The 16,316-nt window shown below is 37.3% G+C and overlaps 3 protein-coding genes and 1 long non-coding RNA gene across 6 annotated transcripts; 1 reads left to right on the top strand and 3 right to left on the bottom strand.

Annotated features, from left to right (window-relative positions):
- Positions 1–1,937: 1,937 nt before the first annotated feature.
- Positions 1,938–3,961, bottom strand: LOC111454177. Of its 2 annotated transcripts, none has more exons than XR_002712389.1 (2): positions 3,785–3,961; positions 1,938–2,400 (listed from the first exon to the last, which is right to left on the bottom strand). It is a non-coding gene; the product is annotated as an uncharacterized LOC111454177 (long non-coding RNA). The 2 variants fall into 2 exon arrangements; XR_002712388.1 differs by lacking the exon at positions 3,785–3,961 and adding an exon at positions 2,491–2,899.
- A 1,921-nt stretch (positions 3,962–5,882) lies between these two features.
- LOC111454201 (ankyrin repeat protein SKIP35-like) lies at positions 5,883–10,051 on the top strand. Of its 2 annotated transcripts, none has more exons than XM_023095571.1 (4): positions 5,883–5,963; positions 6,183–6,966; positions 7,738–8,170; positions 8,930–10,051. In XM_023095571.1, exons 2-4 carry the CDS (start codon positions 6,326–6,328, stop codon positions 9,728–9,730), a joined length of 1,875 nt encoding a protein of 624 aa, XP_022951339.1. In that variant the 5' UTR covers positions 5,883–5,963; positions 6,183–6,325; the 3' UTR covers positions 9,731–10,051. The 2 variants fall into 2 exon arrangements, with proteins under 2 accessions (XP_022951339.1, XP_022951340.1); XM_023095572.1 differs by lacking the exon at positions 5,883–5,963 and adding an exon at positions 5,995–6,087.
- A 206-nt stretch (positions 10,052–10,257) lies between these two features.
- LOC111454202 (6,7-dimethyl-8-ribityllumazine synthase, chloroplastic-like) lies at positions 10,258–13,428 on the bottom strand. The gene is made up of 7 exons (XM_023095573.1): positions 13,086–13,428; positions 12,367–12,462; positions 11,911–12,006; positions 11,743–11,821; positions 10,950–10,996; positions 10,787–10,846; positions 10,258–10,675 (listed from the first exon to the last, which is right to left on the bottom strand). The coding sequence occupies exons 1-7, from the start codon at positions 13,353–13,355 to the stop codon at positions 10,637–10,639; spliced, it is 687 nt and encodes a 228-aa protein (XP_022951341.1). The 5' UTR covers positions 13,356–13,428; the 3' UTR covers positions 10,258–10,636.
- Positions 13,429–14,096: 668 nt separating this feature from the next.
- LOC111454485 (UDP-glycosyltransferase 74E2-like) lies at positions 14,097–16,234 on the bottom strand. Its single transcript, XM_023095976.1, has 2 exons — positions 15,534–16,234; positions 14,097–14,933 (listed from the first exon to the last, which is right to left on the bottom strand). Exons 1-2 carry the CDS (start codon positions 16,191–16,193, stop codon positions 14,211–14,213), a joined length of 1,383 nt encoding a protein of 460 aa, XP_022951744.1. The 5' UTR covers positions 16,194–16,234; the 3' UTR covers positions 14,097–14,210.
- Between the last annotated feature and the right edge of the window lie 82 nt (positions 16,235–16,316).

The following is a 16,316-nucleotide window of genomic DNA, read 5'->3' as shown; positions in this document are numbered from 1 at the left end:
TCTCGAGCTATTTTTATAATATAGTCTTTGCATACCTACCATTATATATTTTTAAACTGATGTAACTATACAGACAATTTATGTATTTTTTACATTGAATTACACATTTATTTGTAAATACAATGCATAACGATATAAATAAATTACAAGTTAATTGCTAACTTGAACATAAGTCAACTAGTTAATGTGTTATAATCTCGATCGAAAAGGTCAAATGTTCACATTTTCACCCCTCATATTATTAAACGCTTTTGGAGAATCTCTTACTTATAGATTATATACGTTGTATTAGTTACATTCATCGAGTATTCAATACAAACTCCACATAGTAATTAGCTAAACCCCATAAAAATCATTACAGAAACTCATTTGGATGTTTGAAATTAGTCTTAAAACATCCTTACAGAAAGGGGGAAAAGGGAAGTGAAAGCAAACAGTATTTTAACTCAGAAATGAACATTAAAGCTACTAAACTTCATCAATTGAATCGATGATAATAGACAAAGATCATATTCATGAGATTGCACATCAATAGTTGGAGAGGACGAAACATTCTTTATAAGGGTGTGAAAACCTCTCCCTTGCAGACATGTTTTAAACTGACAGCGATATGTAACAGGCCAAAGTAGACAATATATTACAGAAAGGGGGAAAAGGGAAGTGAAGGCAAACAGTATTTTAACTCAGAAATGAACATTAAAGCTACTAAACTTCATCAATTGAATCGATGATAATAGACAAAGATCATATTCATGAGATCACACATCAATAGTTGGAAAGGATGAAACATTCTTTATAAGAGTGTGAAAACCTCTCTCTAGCAGACATGTTTTAAAACTGACAGCAATATGTAACAGGCTAAAGTAGATAATATATTACTAGGCTAAAGTAGATAATATATTACTAGCAGTGGAGCTTAGGCTCTTACATCATAATATTTAACATTTAGCAGCTAATCCATAGAGAATATATGTCATTCAATATTTAGCATAAAATTGAGTTAAAGATGCAAGTTGTTTGAGTAAATACTCGAGATGATGAGAAAGTTTCAGTTCCATTGGGCTATACCTGTGAATTCCACTGCTTCTTTTTCGACAACTTTTTTTCTTCCCTCTACTTATGGTGCAACTTTGGCTGCCGATGTAAACTAAGTTGAAGCAAGAGTAACTGTGAACAAAAGTGATGTAGCCAAATTAGAACTGCAACATATATCATTATCAAGGCAGTTGATTAATTCTTATTGATACTCACTCAACTGTTGTGAGATCCCACATCGGTTGGAAAGGGGAACGGGACATTTCTTATAAGAGTGTGGAAACCTCTCCCTAGCGAACACGTTTTATAACTTTGAGAGAAAACCTGAAAGGGAAAGCCCAAAAAGGACGATATTTGTTAGTGGTGGGCTTATACTGTTACAAATGGTATCAGAGCCAGACATCGAGCGGTGTGCCAGCGAGGACGCTGGATCTCCAAGGGGATAGATTAGAGATCCCACATAGGTTGGAGAGGGGAACGAGACATTACTTATAAGGGTGTGAAAACTTCTCCCTAGTTGGATGCATTCTAAAACTTTGAGGAAAAACTCAAAAGAGAAAGCCCAAAGAAGACAATATCTGCTAGAGGTAGGCTTGGGCTGTTACAAATAGTATCCGTGCCAACAAGGACGTTGGATCCCCAAGGGAGGTGGATTGTGAAATCTCACATCGGTTGGAGAGGAAAACGGAGCATTCCTTAAAAAGGTGTGAAAACCTCTGACTAGTAGTCATGTTTTAAAATCTTGAATGGAAACTCGAAAGGGAATGTCCAGAAATGACAATATCTGCTAACAGTGGGCTTGGGTTGTTCCAGCTGTTCACGTATAACACTCCTGAAACTTGATATCAACACAACGAGAAGAAAACAACAAGATGCTACGTCGATAACATGTACGATACTGATTTGGAATTTCAACAATCAAGTTTCATTGAATCACCTGAAAATCAATGAATATGGAAACCCTTCCCAGACACGGGGAGAGTTGACGGAGCAGTGCAAGAAACGAGATGAACAAACCACTTTGGAAGAAATTGAACGATGGATTTCTAGAGATGTGTGTCGATCAATCATTGCCCCATTGATCATCATCTTAATATGGGTTGGGAATAATATAAGGGAAACTTTACCGTCGACCAATGATATTTAAACCTTTGTCTTCAACTTCTCTCTTTGAAGTTACCCTTTTTGATTCTTGCTATGATATCTGCTTCAACCTTTGCCAAGTAAAACAGAGAATACACAATGTATGCCCTTATGAGTTATGAATGTCATTTTATTTCAAATAAAGCAAACGACAAACCTGAACTCAGTTAGCTTCGTTCTCAATTCTTGGCCAATTTCATACTGTTCAATGTTCAATGCTTACTGCACAATAATAATCCATACCAGGAAAATCTTGTTTAGCTAAAAATGAGAGCGCTAGCAAATCAATAACAAAACAACAGCCTGCTATACCTGTACTCGTGTTGCCACGTCCAGCTAGAAAAGGAAATATAACAGCCCAAGCCCAAGCCCAAGCCCACCGCTAGCATATATCGTCCTCTTTGGCCTTTCTTTCTCGGGATTCCTCTCAAAGTTTTTAAAACATGTCTGCTAAGTAGAGGTTTCCACATCTTTATAAAAAATGTTTCATTCTCTTCTCAACTGAAGTGGGATCTCACAATCCATCCCCTTTGAGGCCAAGCATCCTCACTAGCACTCCTTCCCTTCTCCGATCAATGTGAGACCTTCCTAATCTACTCCCTTCGGAGCCCGACGTCCTTGCTGATACCCCGTCTATGTCCACCACCCTTCGAGGCTCAGCTTCCTCACTGGCATATCACCCGGTGTCTGGCTCTGATACCATTCAGAACAACCCAAGTCCACAGCTAGCAAATATTGTCCTATTTCAGCTTCCCCCTCAAAATTTAAAAATGCATCTACTAGGAAGAAGTTTCTACACCCTTACCCCAACCGATGTGGGATCTCACAGGAAAAACTAAAATATCATTGTTAGCGTTCTCACTGCGTTCTATACGAGCACCCAATCCTTGTCCACCCCCTTTAAACAACCATCCAGCTTTAACCTTAAAATTTTCTCGTTTCAATCTACAGCATTGGCTAGTTAAAGGAAAATCTTGTCTGCTTGAAATTCATTCTCAGTGAAAGTGCCAATCCATAAACCTTAGGATCTCCCAAGGCTGTCACAGCGTTTATTGACAAATCCTTCACCATTTCTACTTAACAGGTAAACACTGTTTCTTGATTAATGAAGAAAATTGTACTATAGTGATTACATGCCCTCAGTCTCATGATTTTCGAAGCAACACAGATCTACTCAATTCACCACAACTCACTCTTTTATGTGTGTGAGAAAGAAGCAGAGAGAAAAAATCACAAAAAATTAGAATACGGATTTCCATTCATACTGTTCCTCAAGGATTGATAAGAATCACATCAGCATCAAACAGTAACGACAGAGAGAAGATAACAGAAACAAAGTTTATGTACGGTTTAATCCGATGAGACGCTAGCGGATCTCAGCTAAACAACGACTAACGATTTAATAAACGCCTAAAATAATGAAAATCAAAGCTCAAATGTTGAACAATTTCTTGAATCTCCACACTACACGTTACAATTTCTCGGCAACTAAGCAGATAAATCGGTAAACACCGCAGATTAATTCCACAGAATGTGTTTTCTACGAAGACGGAGAAAGATAAAATGCAGCCGAAGCTAAAATTAATAACAAGGCCGGAGAACGCACCTGACCGCCGCCGGAGAAGCGATGAGAAGCACTTTTTTGCAAGCAGAAGAGGTGAAAAGTGAGTTCCAAGCGGCGGGAAGGGCCTCATCTAACGACGTCGTATTCACGTCCTCCGCTTATTAGAAATTATATATCAAATGTGTTGTTCCAATTTTATGTAATTTTTTTAATACAACAAATTATCGGTTCCATTTACAATTTACTTCATAAATTTTTTATTTTATAGTTCAATTTTTGCTAAAATTACCTAATAATTTAAAATTTTAAAAATAAATAATCACCCATAAAAATTCATAAAATATTATAAAAAATGATTTAAATTATCTATATTAGTTCTCGAAAAAACGTAAAAAAGATCGGTCAATTAGGACAACGACATACGAGATTGGTTGACGGATCCTAAGCACGAATAGTCGAACCCTAACCCTTATCCCAATTTAGGAGTGACCAACATCTAGGCATAGGTACAAGTAGGTCTAAGACCACTAGGACAATGATTGACTAATACCCATCACGTGTTTGTGAAAAATCTTAATGTAGCATTGGGTCATTAAAAGCGTCACACTGTCCGTTCTTATGTGTAGTCACAACTCTTGTACTATTCATTAAAAAATAGCATCAGACACGTTTCTCGACCTGACTCGTCGTAATCAAACTCGTTAACATTAATTATTACAAATTATACTTCCAAACTTACCGAAAATAGTAAATGATTTTTTTAAAAAATCAAGCTAAATATGTGATTAAGACTATATTATTTTAAACAAAAATTAGATGTAAGCTCAAAATATATTTTTATTAATTAAAATATAAAATACCCGTAGTTTTAAATATGATAATAAAATTAAAATATATTAATTTTACCCTATTTAATAATTTAAACTACCATAGTTTTGTCGTAGGACATGGACTATAACGGCCAAGATCCACCGCTCGGCTTTTCCTTTCAGCTTCCACACCCTTATAAATGTTGGTTTGTTCTCCTCCCCAACCATTGCAGGACATCACAATCCACCCCCTTCTTTCAGGTTTGTTCTCCTCCCTAACCAATGCGGGACATCATAATCCACCCCCTTCGGGACCTAGCGTCCTTGCTGGCACTCTTTCCTTTCTTCCGATCGATGTGGAACCGCCCCCAAATTCCACTCCCCTTTAGGGCCCAACGTTCTTACTAAGACACCGCCTCGTGTCTACCCCCTTCGGGGAAGAGTGAGAAGGTTGGTACATCGTCCGGTGTCTGGCTCTAATACCATTTGTAACCCCCTTCGGGGAAGGGCGAGAAGGTTGGCACATTGTGCGGTGTCTGGCTCTGATACTATTTGTAACGCTCCAGATCCACCGCTAGCAGATATTGTCCTCTTTGGGCTTTCCCTTTCGGGCTTCCTCTTAAGGCTTTAAAACGCGTCTGCTACAAGAAAGGTTTCCGCTCTTTAAATGTTGGTTTGTTCTCCTCCCCAACCAACGTGGGACATGGGAGGCACTATATGCAATTATATTAAATTAACATAAAAAAAAAGAAACTATTTTACAATTAAAACATCAAAATAAAACCATTTTTTATTATTATAAAAAACAGAAATTAAAATGAAAAAAATTGGATTTTTGCTTTTATTTCCCGAAAAATAAAAATACAAGGTGTCAAAAGAAATAGAAAAAAAAAAACAAAAATAAAGTGGTAAAGTGGGGACCACCCCAGGACTCTGCCCATTATGAGTGGGACCCACATGATTAGCAAACAAAGTGGGACCCACCGATGAATAATTGCCCCTCTCTCTGTATGGTATAAAGATAGTGTGACTGTGACTCTCCAAATCACTCGCCTATTAGGCTTAATTTATGTATCAAACTTTTAAAATTAATATTTAATAAGTTGTAAAATTTTTAATTTGGTATGTAATTAATAATTATTTTATCTATTCGATTAAATATTTTTGTTTCTTAAATTCACAATTTTATATTTTATAAAATTCTTAATGATTAAATTTATATTTTTGAACTAAAAATTTAGAAATTAAGCAATATCTTTTGTTTAATTTTTTTTAAAAAATATTAATAGAAAGTGTAAAAAAAAAAAAAAAACGAAAAAAAGACCAAACAAAGAGCGATTTCATGTTCCAGAAATTTACACGGAGAGAAGATCAGGGTTTCTCCATCCTCCTCTCTCCGCCTTTAATCTCAGGTTTGCCTTCGATTCATTCTTCATGATCTGTTCTTGTTCTTGTTCTCGTTCTTCTTCAAATCGAATCGGTTTTCTCGTTGTGATTGCTTTTTGTTTATTGTTTCCTACTTCACTCTATTTTAAGGTATTTCTTTGATCGTTTCTCCCATTCTTCTCACTTTTCATCTGTATGTTATTGTTCCTGATTTCTTTTGTTTGTTTTTTGTTTTGTGGATTAAGCTCGTTTAGTGCGGAAGAGATTGTAGATATTGTTGAGCTGTTCATGAGGGGAAAGGAGCGTGTTGTAGTTGATTTTGATTGATTCGGTTGCTTGTGTGCTCTTCGGAAGAAGGGGAACGGAGCAAATTGAATCAAGGAGGCGGATGGAGATAGAAGTTTTGGTTCCGATTAGGGATAATGTGGAGGATGAAGCTTTAATGTTCGACCACATAAATATGGAAATCAAAACTGGGGAGAATGGAGTTGGTGTTCAGAAGGGTGGTGTTTATGCTCCTGCATCAGAGAATGGTGAGGGAAGTAGCGTTGTATTCTCTAGAGAAGGACATCTTGTGAAGAAAGAATCCGTTCTAGCTCATGTTGCCCATGATTGTAATTCTAGTGAACAGAATCCCAAGTCCATGCTTGTGGTGACAGATTTTAAGCAGGGGAAGAAAGGGAAATCCAGTCATGAAAAGAAACTTAGCAGACAAGACAGATTTGAGTTAGGTCGATTGTTTCAGGGCGCTGTAAGCTCACATGATTGGGGGCTTGCAGAGAGTTTGATTGCGTTGGCAGATCCTCAGACTCTTAATGATGCTTTGTGTATCACCTTGGATTCAATCTGGTTTTTGAGCACACAGCAAGAACTTCACGGAATAACTGGATTAATTAAGAACATCATTGTGAGTGGAGCTTATGACTTTACAAGAGCAGCTCTTAGGACCTCGTTTCTGGCTTCGTGTGTCTCTGCCTGCCAGAGTCGAACAATGAGTCTTGCTGATACTGTAACCGTCATGGCACAGAGGTGAAGCATAATGACATGTTTATTTTTGGATAAGAAACTGAACTTTCATTGAGAATTATGAAAGAATAAGTTAGTTCTTTTTGTTACTGCATGAATTTGTTTTCATGACAATAGAAAGGAACTGCTTACATCTGTTAGAAATATTATCCCTTAATAGAAAATGTAGTACAAAGAAAGACCTTTCCAAATAATTAGCCATTTGACTAACAACACTTTTAGCTATATCATATAGAACCCTTAAGGTCTCTTAGTGAATTGGTGACTTTATTTAATTCCATAGTTCGGCTCGAATAACTTTTATATGCCTACTTGAAGGGGGGATCCCCTAGGTGGAAACCGGTAATCGATTGTGTTACTATCTCTCATATGCAAATGGCCCCGTAATATTGTTCACTCGTAATCACTACTGTTTAAGTTCAAATTGTTCTCTTCTCCCAACTAGTTATGAGAAGTTGCAAAGTATTGATATCTTTCATTTGGTTTCCTTGAATATGTTATGAGAAGTCTTGGTTCTGTTACATATGTGGTGCTCTTAAGGTTTTTGGCAATAGCGAGATACATTTTTCTTCCATGTAGCCTAGTTTAATTTCCATCATTCTCATCTTCCAAAATTCCATGTTTTCATTTCCTTTTCTTAGCTTAGATCTGTCTTTATTCCTCTTATTGCTTAATGGAATCTAATATTTTGCGATATTTTCCTTGTAATCAAAATGTCTATAATATTGTAACAAGCCATTATACTTCCTACATTTGACATTTCAATCCTTGCAGGTTGCGTGAGCGTCTCCAAGAGTGCAATGGAGATGAGATCTTAAAAGCAGAGGCTGGCAGTAAGGTTCAAAAGTTTACCGAATGGGCTCTGAAATGCATTGGATTTCATTCTGGGTGCCATAGGAACCAGGACCGAGTGATTCAAAGCTCGGCTGCTGAGATCCAGCTTCAGTTATCCGCTTTCAAATTTTTCCTAGATTTTGCTGGCAATCAACTTACTGGAAAAGATTTCACAGAGGCCTTTGATGCTGCTTGTTTCCCACTCACTCTCTTTTCTAGTTCTTTTGATCCCGGATGGGCAGCCGGAATATCAGCGACAGCAATCCAAGGTTTATTATGTTTGCTGGTGGAGGGTGGTGCTGACAATGTTAACCAGTGCTTCCTTGAAGCTTCTCGCTTCGGAAGCACAGAACTCGTGCGCATTTTATTACAGGTACAATAAATTTATTGTTCATATTATCTACTTATTGTCCACATTATCACTTTTAAGATTTTCTGGATTAAATTAATTAAATTAGATCCGAGATCAAACCCAAACCAAAATCCAGAAAAATAAATTCTTCAGTACTCTTGAAACCCGAAGACAAGAATTGCTAAGAAACCGATCAAGATCTTGGACTTCTAGCTTACCATACCATTTGAAGGTTTGAAGATTTGAAGCTGACTCTAGAAGTATATAGAAATTTTAAATTGATTATGTCAACCCCAAGTCACATCTAATATATGACTCATACGTTATGACATTTTGCCCCATATTGAATGTTGCATTTCGCTCAAGCATATGCATAACGTTCCATACCTTCATCTCTTAGTTTACTTATGTAAATACATTTGTTTCACTCGATTGATATTTTTCGTGCATTTGTTAGTTGATATTCTACTGAATATTTGATGATTACACAGAGCCACTTTCTGATATATATACTATAGCCTGTAAAATGAATTATATATGCAAAAATAAAGTAAAAGACTGAAGTATAGATTTTGTTATTGAACATCTATAAGAATGATGCAGCTCTCAGACAAAGTGAGAAATTAATCGTGCAGTGCTGCAAGTTGACAAAGAAAATATGTTGTTATTCATCCGTTTGGTCTGATACAAAAATTTATTTTTACCTTTTCATCCATTGAAGAATCTTTAGAACTTATCTCATTAGCCTGACCCTCATGTTTCTTCTTTTCTGATTTGTAGATTGCCCAAAGGAACAGCTTGGACGTCGATGTCGACCTGGCATTGGGTTTTGCTTCTCACTATTGTAAGATTGGCACAATGGAGTGTTTGGTGGAAGAGGGTAACGCCATAGCATTTTTGGGTCCTCTGATGAGAGCAGCTGAAAGGGGCTGTTTGCCTGTTGTTGAATGGTTTGTGAGAAGAGGTTGTCAGGACATGGAACTCTGTCTTGCCCTCACAGCGGCCACGTCTAGCAGTCAAATTAATGTCGCCGATTATCTTCTTCCCCGTGTTCCTCAACACGTACTTGCTGCCCTTAGCATTGAAATTCTTAAGGCTGCTGGGGAACGGAGTAGTGGTTCTCTTGATGGTGTTGAGTTTCTCCTTCATTCGAACTTTCTCGGCGATCCTTCTGCAACGTATGCTGTAGCAGACAGTATCTCCAAGTCGAGCGACGAGTCTGTTGCTCCCGAGCTCAGATTTTTTCTTTGGGGGCACTGGTCGGAGGCAGCTTACTTGGATGGGTTGAGACAAGGTCAAGAAAATTACTTAAATTTTGTACGGATTTTGAGGTGGGGTGGATCCCCAATTTCTTTGAGAGATATTCCACCACCCCTCAGGGTTGCAATAGCTTATCTACCGCTGTACAGGGAATGTATAAAAGTGAATGGATGCTTGTTTTCACAAAAGCTAAGGGGGCAGCTGGTTGAAGCCGCTAGAAGGCTCGGAGGGGGCGGGGCGTTAGAAGAGGCGAGCCAAGGCAGGGAGCTATTGGCTGTTTTGGAGCACCATCTTCCTCCATTTTTGATTCACAAGTTCTAGGTTACTTAGCAATGCTTCTCGTATTGCATAGGAAAGAATCGAAGAACGAAAAAGAGAATGCAAAAAGGAGCTTTGCGAGATGTGATCGAAATTCAATTCAACGGGATGGCACGGAGCATTTGCAGCTTGCCTATTTTTCTTTCGAGCCTATGCAGTCAGTCTCTGCCTGGTTATTTTTGAGATAGGTACACTGTTTTGAATGGATGATTCATCATATCTATATGTAAACGCACACGATGCTATGTAATCTAGGACGTGAACCAATCACGGGTTCTGAACGATGTGTACATTATTGGTATATAACCATCTTCTATTCTCTTCTCTCGTGGATTAATGATAATGAGGAAACTTAGACCGCGTCGTCTGAGTAGTGGCAATTACAACCATCTCATGCTGTATGTAATGTGTTCTAGAGGCCAGTAAGAATGTTTTGTTCTTCTATATGCTTTAATAATTAATGATATTCAAGGCTGCCCTTAAAGGAGGCAACCATATGGTAGGTTACTAACAAGCAACAATCCACAAAAGAGTAACTGTGCGTTCAGCAGTTCATTGATAGTTAACAAAAAGGCCTCTTCAATATAATCTTTGTTCATTGCGCATCATAAATCACACAATAGCACAAACGAAAGCCCTCATATCTTTATTCTAAGCAAAGAAAATTTGAGAATTGAAATCGTTAAACCTATCGTTTCTTTCGAGCAGTTTCAGTACAAGAACCTCTGACCTTGAGTAAAGCAAAGCCTCCGACCCACCTGTTATTACCCGACTTCAGTACCAGACATGATGTGGCTTTTTGCAATTTTATGAAGCGTTCTACCATAAGCAAAGACAGCAGAGAACTCACAAGACTGCAAAAAACCGCAACACTAGGGATCATGGAAATCGTTTGATCTTATTTCTTGACTACTTCAGGTCGTACTCGAACACCGACGCAAGCTCCATCTGTAGGAAAAGTGATATTGGAACAAATATTACTTACAAGAATAGTTAAAGAGTATGGGGATACTTAAATACAATGAAAATCTCTACAATAAACAAACTTAAACAACTTACAGCAGTCAAAGCACCCTCAGAACCCTTATTTCCAGCTTTACCACCAGCTCGATCGAAAGCCTTAAAAAGGAGTGGGGGGCGGGTGCAAAAAATACAAAACGATCAGAAATCACATAGCTCCTAGGTTGGATACTTGTTAACAATCTATTCAGATCATATTTACCTGTTCTAAGTTCTCAGTGGTCAAGACGCTAAATACACATGGAATACCTACAAACGCATACGAAAATCGCTTAAGTTTCATCTGCCATCAACTAGGAGATGAAGAAAGAGTAGAACTAAGATGACAACATGGATATAAATGGTATCTAAAAAGATGGTTACAGAGATTACTTGTATTGTAGCTATCAACACTGATATTCAAGTCTATCGATAAATTTCAACACTAGTTGACACAGATAAAGGGTAACAGATAATTCTCATATCGAACAAGAACATAGCTCACCATAGCTCCCAACTGCTCAAACCTAAAACCCTTATCGTTACAAGTCGAACTATTACCAAGGCCTAGCATGCAACTGAGTGAGAAATACAAGCTTGAATTTGGGAAATCATATTTTTTAATAAGAAGCTAGGAATGTGCATGTCATGGCACAATTTATATTTATCTGCATCTACTTATGAATCTAAAACAACCAGGTGCTTATTTTCCTTATCATACCCTGAAATTCCTTAACCCCTCACGGTTCATTGAGGTCAAAACTAGAACAATTAAGCCAACTTCACTGCAATATTTAGTATCTAGAAACTAGTACGATCATATATATCTCAAGATATGATGGCACCAAAATTCTTGAACATAACAATTGGATTCAAAAGCCATAACCACTATGTTCAATGCTCAACCCTCGAGGATGAACTTATAAAAGAAAAGCAATCCAAAACAAAAATTAGTAAGTTGAATTAATAGGCTACAAGAATATAAACTTTTACTAAAGAAAGAAAAGAAAACGAACCTGATTTTAAACCGGCAGAAAGTACTCCAGAAGCAGCAGAGTTTACAACGGCATCATAGTGGGATGTATCTCCTCTAATCTATCATAAAGAAGTGGTTCGTGATATTAACAAGGGAACCAAGACTAGATTATATAAGAGGACTCGATATATATTACGGGAAATCATACCACAGCTCCAATGCATAGGACAGCATGGTACTTTCCAGATCTCCCAAGCCTTTCAGCGACAACAGGAATATCAAAGCTCCCTGGAACCCAGACAACCTGATATGATAGAGAGGTGAATAACATAGTCAACATGCCAAATAAAGTTAAAGCTGCAAGTGAACAAGCAGAGGTCAGATTCGCATTCTCTCATGCAAATCTGATGAAAGGTGTAGATTTTGCTACCCAACTCCACATAAACCCATGATATCTAGTTAAATTTGTTTGCATATACTCATGGCATCGACGAGAATCTATTTTCAGAACATATTTATTCACAAGCTTGCTCACCATAATCTTAATGTTGTTATAAACCAGTTGGCTGATTTGATCAATTAAAGGCAAATGAAACTCAGTTTCCAATACTAGCAAACAAACCAGAAGGTTTGACTTTCACATATAGTATGCTGAAGTGCTTACATCAATATCCTCGTCTTGAACTGAATAACTTTTGAATGTAGACAAAGCTCCCTCGAGCATTGGCCTTGTCACGATTTCGTTGAACCGCCCCACAACCTTCATCAAAGCAAGAAAACATGTCTTCAATAATGCAAGCATGAAATAACAATGTCATGATTAAGTTCTACGAGCCCGTTGCTAAAAATGACAATGGGGGAAAAAAACTCAGTTTAGACTCATGATAACAGAATTCGCTCGTACGGCTGCAGCAAAAAGGCTAAAAAGAAGTTCAGTTTCATACATCACAAGAAAACAAGGCAAAATCACTCCAATACAATCCCTATAATCTAAAATTCTCATCCACAGGTATGTTTCATTGTAGCCAAGCCGAGAAATTTCTCATTTCCGCAGCCACAACTGTGACTATCACATTCATAACCTTTGAATTCGGTGCAAGCAACAAATCAAAAGAACGCTCATTAGTAGCGAATAATTTACCAGACGAGACTGCATCATCTAGAAGCATGTTTCTTAACTAGACTACGACCTTTTAGGTACACGATAAAGAAACACCACTCGCAAATCCGAAATTATTAACAAAAGGCCATTCAAATAGCCTCAAGAACGAACATTACTTCCAGATGTAGCATTCGAGATAGAAAAAAAAGGCAAACAAGGAAGAATTAGAAGAACATGAAGGCATCAAAAAAAAAAAAAAAAGAGCGGGAAAGAGAAATGACCACAGCAAAGCGAAGGCCACCAGCTTTGGCAAGAGATCCGACGATGTGGCGAACGGCATCCGTCTGCGCAAAAGAGGAACGGTGATGCTTTCTAGGAGAGGCATCATTCGCAAGCTTCAATTGAGACGAAAATGAGAGGGATTGAGATTTTGCAGGATTTGGCCCCTGAAATTGAAGTTGAGTGCGATTGAAGTTTGAATTGGAAAATGCGAGCGTCAGATTTTGACGGTAAACCAAGCCCTGAGCCGCACCAGCAAATGAGACAGCCATTATCAACCCACAAAAGAAGCGCCGCGAAGAAGAACCAGTGCGCGTTTCTGCTTCTACTCGCTTTGACTTCTGAACCAGAGAGATGCATATATATATATATATATATATATATATATATATATATATATTTATTTATAAGAATAAATAATTCAATCACTTAAATATATTTATTTTAACAACAAAGTCATGAAACATTACGAAAACTTATGAGATTAAATTTAGACATTAAATTAAATATAATTAGTTTTTAAACCTAATATTTGAGAATTTTTCATATTATTTAATTATATATATTTTTTTAAATTTTAAAGACGAGCTAACTATTTAAATTTATTATCTGATAATTTTAATATTTATTTTTTCAATGCCATAAAATTAATTGATGTTCAATTTCTACACTTTTACAAAATAATAAATTATATATATATATATATATATATAAATAATGCTCATCATGATTCATGCGAATTAATTAAATAACAAAGATAAAATAATTAATTAACCTTGGAAGCACGAACTAAGCCTGGTCCGTTAGATTTGAATATTACAGACAAAGATAAATTTTCATATTATAGTTAGTTGAACACGTCTCTCCACAGTAGTATAATATTGTTCACTTTGAGCATAGACTCTCGTGACTCTGTTTTGGGCATTCTTTGATTATAAACTCATGATCATCCTCTAAATTAGCGACTTTCATCTAACATTGGCCTCATCTATTTTTCCTCTAGGTCGTTCTTTTGTTTTTCTCTTCACTGGACCATGGAAGCTCGACCAACCAAGCATAGATATTGATAGACTGATATCGATAGTTTTTTTTTTTTTTTTTCTTCAAAAGAATACATATGACGATTATTAAAATGGATCTAGCTCCTTGACAAACTGTTCGATGTTTTTATCAGAGCTACCACCTTCATCCATGGCTTCTTTAGCTAAATTTCTCAACTTAATTGAGTTTTGTTTAATCTCATTCTGTCTATATCCTTGAGAAACATGTCGAAGGGAGGCTTCTAACTCTAACTTTGTAGCAATCCCTTTGTCATTCATTTTAACTCGAGCTCCCACTTTCCAAACATCAGCGATGAACTTGGCGTTCGTTGTTTGATCGATCCACTGCGGAACTGCGACCATTGGTACACCTAAGCTTAAAGCTTCTATCGTCGAGTTCCAACCACAGTGCGTGACGAAGCAACTTACGGCCTTGTGAGACAGAACTTGTAATTGACAACACCACTTGACAACTAAACCTTTGTGCGATGTTTGTTGTACGAAGTTGTTGGGAAGCTTTTCTTGTTCTGATTCTCTCAAGACCCATAAAAAAGATAAGTTAGTGTTCTTGAGGAAACTGGCCAGCTCATTCACTTGTTTGTCGGGTAAGATAACTAAGCTTCCAAATGAGATGTAAATGACTGAAGCAATTTCTTTCGAGTTTAACCATTGAAAAATCTTGCAATTGTTGAGATTTTGGTGATTTAGACCGTATGTTTTGTCATCCTTCAAGCGACCATCCAAATATGCTGATGGAATGCTTGGTCCGATCGTCTTGATTGGCCATTTTTGTGTCATCCAATTAACAACCTGGATGTGAGCGATTCATAAAAATTCCATAATCAATACCCGAAGAAGAAAACTAAAAACATTAAAGTTCATATTTTGTTTTGAAATTTATATGAAGATGAGTTCCACCTAACCATTCGAAGACGGTCCGAGAGAATCTCAATGTTCAAAACAAAGCATAGTAGTAAAGAGTCAAATTTAATTCGAACCCATATTTAATTCATACCATCTGTTATAGACAAAATAACGAATGGATCTTGTAAGATTCTCGGAAATTCTTCGATTTCTTCTCCATAATCATTTATTCATCTGCTTTTCATGTTCTCTACTAACCGAGACATTGAACAGTATCCAAAAAAATATTTAAGGAATCGGGAATATGTACATCTAGATTACCGAAGAATTAAAAGAGATGCTAATATAATATCATTTTCGTTCATGTATTTTGAATTTTATTTCATTTTATATTTACAGTTTCAAGTATCTATAAAATTTAGAAATATTTTAATAATTTAGTAGTTAGAATCATTCTTGATCAAATATCATTATGAAATGAACAATATTTCTAGGGATTAGACCTAAATTTTCAAATACGAATCAAACAAGATTCAACAAGCATACCTTCATCTCCAGCTGATCGAAAGTGTTGACGAAAATCCATTTCGCGTTCTTGAAACTGGAAAATTGATCGGTCATGAATTTCAGGACCAGTTCTGGCTCGTAGGAGAAATACGGCAGATCCTCTGTTTGAAGAACAGGCAACGGCGGAATCGAAATCCCCGCCGCCACATTTTCCACCGGAGGAATGCTGAATGAGCCTTTATAGACCTGATTCAGAATGTGATTGACGACACAAGACTCAGTGAAAAACGGCGCCGAACCGATCCCTCGCACTCTTGCCACATCCATCGCCCAAGGCATTACAGAATCGAAAACGACGAAGCGCGGAGGATCGTAGCCAGAACTTCTTAGTGTTCCGTCGATGAAATCCCCAAACGATTTCGATACGACGGCCTCGAAGCTCTCGTGCTCGTCCTTCAGCGACAGAATCGGTTCGGTGCGGACGTCGGAGATGAATCGAAGATCGATTTGATACGACGCAGGAAGATCGATTTCGAGAGATTTAGTTGCAGAGGTAGTGGTGAGAAATGTTATTCGAAGGCCTTTTGAGGCCAATCGCTTTGCGAACTGAAGCATTGGACTCAGGTGGCCTTGCTTCGGATAAGCGAACAGCACCACATGGCTCGATCGCCTTCCGCCGTTCGCCGTCGTGTTGCTCATTCTCGCCGGTATCTCTCAGTAATGAAGATTGAAATAGTTAACCAGGAGAGTCATTGCACGTCTAAAAAAGAGTTCTCAATAAAATAAAAAAACAAAAAAAAATCTATAAATAAAAAAGAAGTG

The sequence above is a fragment of the Cucurbita moschata genome, unplaced genomic scaffold (genome assembly GCF_002738365.1).
Source record: "Cucurbita moschata cultivar Rifu unplaced genomic scaffold, Cmos_1.0 Cmo_Scf00016, whole genome shotgun sequence".
Taxonomy (NCBI): domain Eukaryota; kingdom Viridiplantae; phylum Streptophyta; class Magnoliopsida; order Cucurbitales; family Cucurbitaceae; genus Cucurbita; species Cucurbita moschata.
The sequence above is the reverse complement of the archived record's forward strand: the minus strand, read 5'-3'. Positions and strand labels throughout refer to the sequence as shown.